A 5,420-nucleotide genomic window follows, 5' to 3' on the forward strand; every position below is an offset into this window, starting at 1 on the left:
ACCCGCAAAGGAGATTTCTTGTCTAACCAGTTGAGGAAATCCACCAGTCTATCTTGGAACTTTCGCTAGCTCATTCATCTCATGTTTAAGGAAACACCTTCAACACCTACACTTACATTTTACATGCATTTTCCCACGAACACAAGTCATTGACACTCCCACATTTAGGGCTTTGGTATTCTTTATTTGGTAGTTTTCTCGTTGGTATACTTTCTTTTGGTAGTTTTCTCCCCATGTTTCCCTATGCGTGGATATCAGAGAAGCTCCAAAATAATGCGAAGGTGAAGAATTTAAAGAGAAACCACACAAGATTGTTACTATTGTAAAATTCATTCAAATCATATAATGTTCAAGAAAAATTAGGCAGCATTGTCACTATTTGCAAAATTCAATCAAATCAAACAAATTGTCGCTATTTGCAAAATTCAATCAAATCAAACATATTTTATGTTAATATTTATTATACATTATAAATTCTTATTATATACAAATTTACAAAGAATTAGATATTATTTCCATATATTATTTTGACTCCCCTGCTATAAAAATGTTTTTCCCTTATCTTTTACATTGCTATTTCATTAAAAATAAAAAATAAAAATTCATGTACTAAAATTTTTTCCTATCTTTTCCCCGCTATTTATAAAAAATAGTTTCCCCTTCTTTATATAAACAACAGTTTCTATTAACTTATAAAAAATGTTTTCCTACACTATTTTTTTTAAAGACCGGATTACTAATTATTATAGTATTTTATACATACCTTTTCTAGAACCCTTTTCTAAATCCAGAGCATTTTCTTATAAAAAAATGGTTTTTCCCACTAGTTTTTGAATTACCAGATTACTAGTTATTATAATATATTATACATACATTTGCTAAATCCAGAGCCGAAAGCAAATGTAGTAGTCGTCACAAAGTTTAATTTGCATTACAAAATTTAGTTTGCATTACATTTTTCAAAATAATTAAATTTTTTCGACTGGAAATGTTTACAAAAAGTGGAAAAAGTGTTTTTCATAGTTAAAAGTAAAACTTACAATTTGAAAATTTACAATGAACTTTCAAAGAAATGAAATTTAGTTTTCATTACATTTTTCAAAATAATTAATTTTTTCCCACAGAAATGTGCACACAAGGTGGAAAGAGTTTTTTCACAGTTAAAAGTAAAACTTAAAAGTTTGAAAATTTACAATTTAATTAATTTATTTGTTAACTATAGACAAATTTAAATCTACATTTTTATTTCCAATAATTTGAAGATTAAATGTAATGACCCCGTAAAATCTTGTAATGATAAAAGTTACCATGGTAGAAATTAGTATGAACTACTAACTAATATTGTTAAAAGATATTATTTTTGGTTATTTATAAATGGAAGATATTTTGATAAATGCTGGCAGTCTCCTAAGGGAGGAGTTGGATAAAGAAACAGTTATGAAAACTGAAAAGAAAACTAACCCTCAGCCAGGAAAAGTCCTGGGAGGGAAAGCATTCCTGTTCTGTTGGGACAGAGAGGAGAGGAAATTTTCTGTGTGAAAGAAAAAACAAAGGAAAGGGTTACGTCTGGTGAGGACCAGATAACCTAGGCACTGAGGTGCTGGAGTCTTGCTGAGGGCTGCAGGCCTGCAGGACAGCTCGGGGGGAGAATCCAGTGAATTAATGGATCTCATGGCTGGGTGGATAAGAGCAATTATATGACTACAGGTGAACATCTGGAGCATTAACTTCTGTAACTGGCGAACCAGGTACGAGCTAATCACCAGATTTAGTCTTTCCTTAGTCTATGTATTGGAAATTTAAAAGGAAATGAAACCAGTTCTCTGTTGCTTAAAAGTAGAAGTAAGGTTACTGTCAATTAACCAGTGCTAAGATTATTCTAGTGCTAGTTATTAAGCAAGGAACAGAGACTATCCACTGTATGCATTACAGGTAAATATAGAAAACTGATACATGTTTAAGTACAGGAGTTGTTGCCTCAGACTATCTGATATATTTATACTATCTGATACAAACTTAAACATCGCGAGCTAGGCATGTGAAAACAGATGTTTATGAACAGAACAGAAATTGTTGCATGCATCTGTATAACAACTCAGAATGTACTATATATAGAGAAATTTAAACAGAACTAGAAATAGTAACTGTGTGAATGAAATGTATGCAATAAGTACGCAACAAGCTGTGTAGCAGTGGAGAATCGTTGCATAGCGATAGAAGTGGTCTATCCTGAAAACCCAATGATTCCGTGCGAATCTAAATATCAAGAGCAAGAAACTGAAAACGAACTGTAATTGAAATATATAGCGAGTTGGCAACCAAGGAGTTAGTACACTTGGTACCAGAATACATTTACATACATTTGAAAACAGAGGCTATGCTCGTATACAGACCATGAATATAAACCCGATACAGAGGTTAAATTAACATAAGGACTCTAAGCTTAAACCTGTAACGGAGGTTACATTAACACAGAGGTTATAAGCATAATCTGAAACAGAGAATTATAGCCATCGAAATGTTACAGCATAAACTTGGAACAGGGGTTCCTTTCGTATAAAGGTTATACGCTTAAGTGCGGAACCATGAATATATTCATAAGTCTAAAACAATAATTACAAGCCATTGCAAAGATATGAACCATTAATTGTTTGCCACCGTCGGGACGCATGGTCTCAGAACGCGGTTGGACCTAATATCCATAGGGCAGCATGACGCTACCGGATATAGAGCCGCAGTGGTGTCAGCCATACGCCAATATCCATAAGACAAAACTATTGAATACATTACCGAGCGGTTGCAATAAACCCTAATCAAACAGTGGCAAATGGAGAATGCCTCGAGCACAACTATGACTGTAATACGATGCAATACTCTTAACAAATGCACGGAAATGATTCCGGAAACTATAAGTGACCAAACATACATATCGTATCCCATAAGTTAAGCAGAAGATTCTGTATTACTCGAAATCCTGTGAATGTCAAATGGTATTTAAAACAAGAATCCGGAGAGACTGTTCTCCCAAAATTACCGACAACAGTTGAAGACCCAGTATTATATATCAATCGAACAAACATCGGTCTATGGACCGTAAATCGAAAGGGTTCTGCCATGAGACAGTGGCCTGTAACTTATAAATACATTCAAGCAGTCTGGCACGAAGCCTAAATCTATATTAACAGTAAACAGAGACCTTGAGAACGCTGGTACCGGCATGAAAAGGGCCGACCACGCTCGAACCAGGGTTTGCCAAATGTATAACCCTGAAGCAGTTAAGGAAATCTCTGTAAGGGACTCCTTTAACTCTCAGAAAACAAGCTTATACAGTACTCAAGAGTATCTTTCACCCTCGACAGGGAAACCAGTCATGCTAAAGCAGAGATGGGTACATACCTGTTGAAGCCGTGGACGTATACCCTGTGTTGAGTGACTAAGGAATCATAGCAAACCCTTGACGCAGAGTAACAAGACCCTAACACAGTGAAAGCAGAGGATTAGTGGCATATACATAACTCATGATTTAACATGAACGCAGAGAGCCATGAAACTCTAAATTACAAACTCAAACAATCTCAGAATAGGTGATGAAGTCAGTGGTCTTGGGTATGAGCAATAACATTACCTGAGCGTAACGTTGCAGAGCTGGTAGCTGCAGCAAGAGGGACATCGCCGAACCAAATAGCTTTCACCATGCGGTAATAGGTGCAAATGACAGCGAGAAAATAGCTCTGGGGCTTATAAACTTCCGATAAACCCTTAGATGCCTCAGAACCCTTGGATCTCATCTTGCCATCCACACCGTCCATCAAATGGCGCGTAAACCCTAACACATTATCCGATGTATCACGTGGCTTCAGCACGGTAGGGTGCCACCTGGTGCGGGTAGGTAAGGAAAGGGAGACTCCGTGCATGGTCTGGCAGATGGGAGTTGACAATAATACAACACCAATAGGTAAGGTTGCCGAGTGGTTTACCACCGTAAGTAAGGGAGATCATTTATAGTCAACAGCATCAACCATATAATATAAACCATTTCCTTAGATATGTATGCTTAAACCGTATGCATGAAGTTATGATGTAGTGGGACCATGATATGGTTAAATTTTTTTTTAATCTGCATGGGTAGATCGTGACATTAAACTTAAATTACAATTTTAACATCTATTCATTTTCTGGACATATCAAAAATAAAATTGTTGTACATGACTCAACAATAGCATGTTTCATATTTTACCACATGCCAAAATGAAAAAGTACCACATGCCAAAACAAAAAGAAGTAATTTCTCATCCCTCCTGCAAAAAAATTTGCCTTTTACTTTAGGAAAACAATTCAATGAAGCCATTAGAAAATGCTAATTGTGCGTAAAGGGCTTTGCTTGTTCAGAAAGCATTGGCAGATAGCTTATCTTGTTATTGTGATTAACACGCAGACAGGGAGCTCCCAATTTGCGGGGTCCTATGTTCGGTAGTGATGACGGTGGTGCAACTCTAGTTCTGCATTGCATCATAGCATCAATATGAAGAGAGGGAGCTGCGAAGTTGGTTTGGGCTCCCTTCATCTTTATGGCTGCTTTGTCATATGCCCTCACAACTTTTCACTACTATCAAATGTGTCCAACCACCTCTGTTTTTTAATGGAGGGATCTTTGATTTCGGCTCTTTAGTGATCCAAAAGTCTCTTTCAGAACCTTTATAACACACTTCCTTGGCACTTTGAGGTATGCATAGGCCATCCAACAAGTGGTTCATGATAGAGGGAGTGAGCTGAGAATTTTTTCTTCACTTCAGCTCCTTTTATATTTCTAGCAACTTAATCATATGCCCTCGAGATAGAGGGAGTGAGCTGAGAAGTTGGTCTTCGCCTTTTCTCTGCTTATATTTCTGGCCACTTCATTATATTCCCTCGCCACCTCTTCACCAATATCCAGTGTACCCAACAACCTGCCTCTTCTAATGGAGGGATCTCTGATTTCAGATCCTTAGCAACCCTACACTCTCTTTCTCACACCTCTTTAACTCGAGCCATTGAGCAAGTGGCTGAGGATGGCATGTACAAAATGAAACTTGGGCATTCATGTTTTTAAGTTAGCAAGTGTAAAGTAAAATAGACACACAATATTGAGAACTTGGAACTTCCTAATAATATAACTACTTGACAAATTAACACTTTTTAACTCACTAAGTAAATATATAGTTCATTCGGTAATTAAATTGAATATGTCATTTCATTCCATAATTAAAATGAATTTCTAGCTAATATTTTTACTATGCACCCTAATAAAATGTAACATGATCTATAGTTATGCTCAATTATTAGAATGCCAATTGATTTTTTATTTACATTTTTTTTCCTAAAATTCCAATTAATTATGTATTTACATTTAAATTTTCTTCATTAGATATCAAATTACCATT

General features: G+C 35.9%; 1 protein-coding gene across 1 annotated transcript; it reads right to left on the minus strand.

Moving 5' to 3' along the window:
* Positions 1-2,943: 2,943 nt before the first annotated feature.
* LOC149264067 (uncharacterized) lies at positions 2,944-3,815 on the minus strand. Its single transcript, XM_089388902.1, has 3 exons — positions 3,626-3,815; positions 3,397-3,475; positions 2,944-3,266 (listed from the first exon to the last, which is right to left on the minus strand). Exons 1-3 carry the CDS (start codon positions 3,807-3,809, stop codon positions 3,179-3,181), a joined length of 351 nt encoding a protein of 116 aa, XP_089245028.1. The 5' UTR covers positions 3,810-3,815; the 3' UTR covers positions 2,944-3,178.
* Positions 3,816-5,420: the final 1,605 nt, after the last annotated feature.

This window comes from Pinus tabuliformis, chromosome 6, assembly GCF_031772625.1.
Source record: "Pinus tabuliformis cultivar Carrire ecotype Pingquan chromosome 6, CPIR1, whole genome shotgun sequence".
Lineage (NCBI taxonomy): Eukaryota > Viridiplantae > Streptophyta > Pinopsida > Pinales > Pinaceae > Pinus > Pinus tabuliformis.

Excerpts from the sequence above, each read along its gene's own strand:
- LOC149264067 (XM_089388902.1), bottom strand. The coding sequence starts at position 3,809 with ATGGACGGTGTGGATGGCAAGATGAGATCCAAGGGTTCTGAGGCATCT. Across the intron at positions 3,476-3,625 it reads CTCTGCAACGTTACGCTCAG|GGTCTTGTTACTCTGCGTCA; the intron begins GTAATGTTATTG and ends TCACTGTGTTAG. Across the intron at positions 3,267-3,396 it reads TACGTCCACGGCTTCAACAG|GGTTATACATTTGGCAAACC; the intron begins GTATGTACCCAT and ends TAACTGCTTCAG.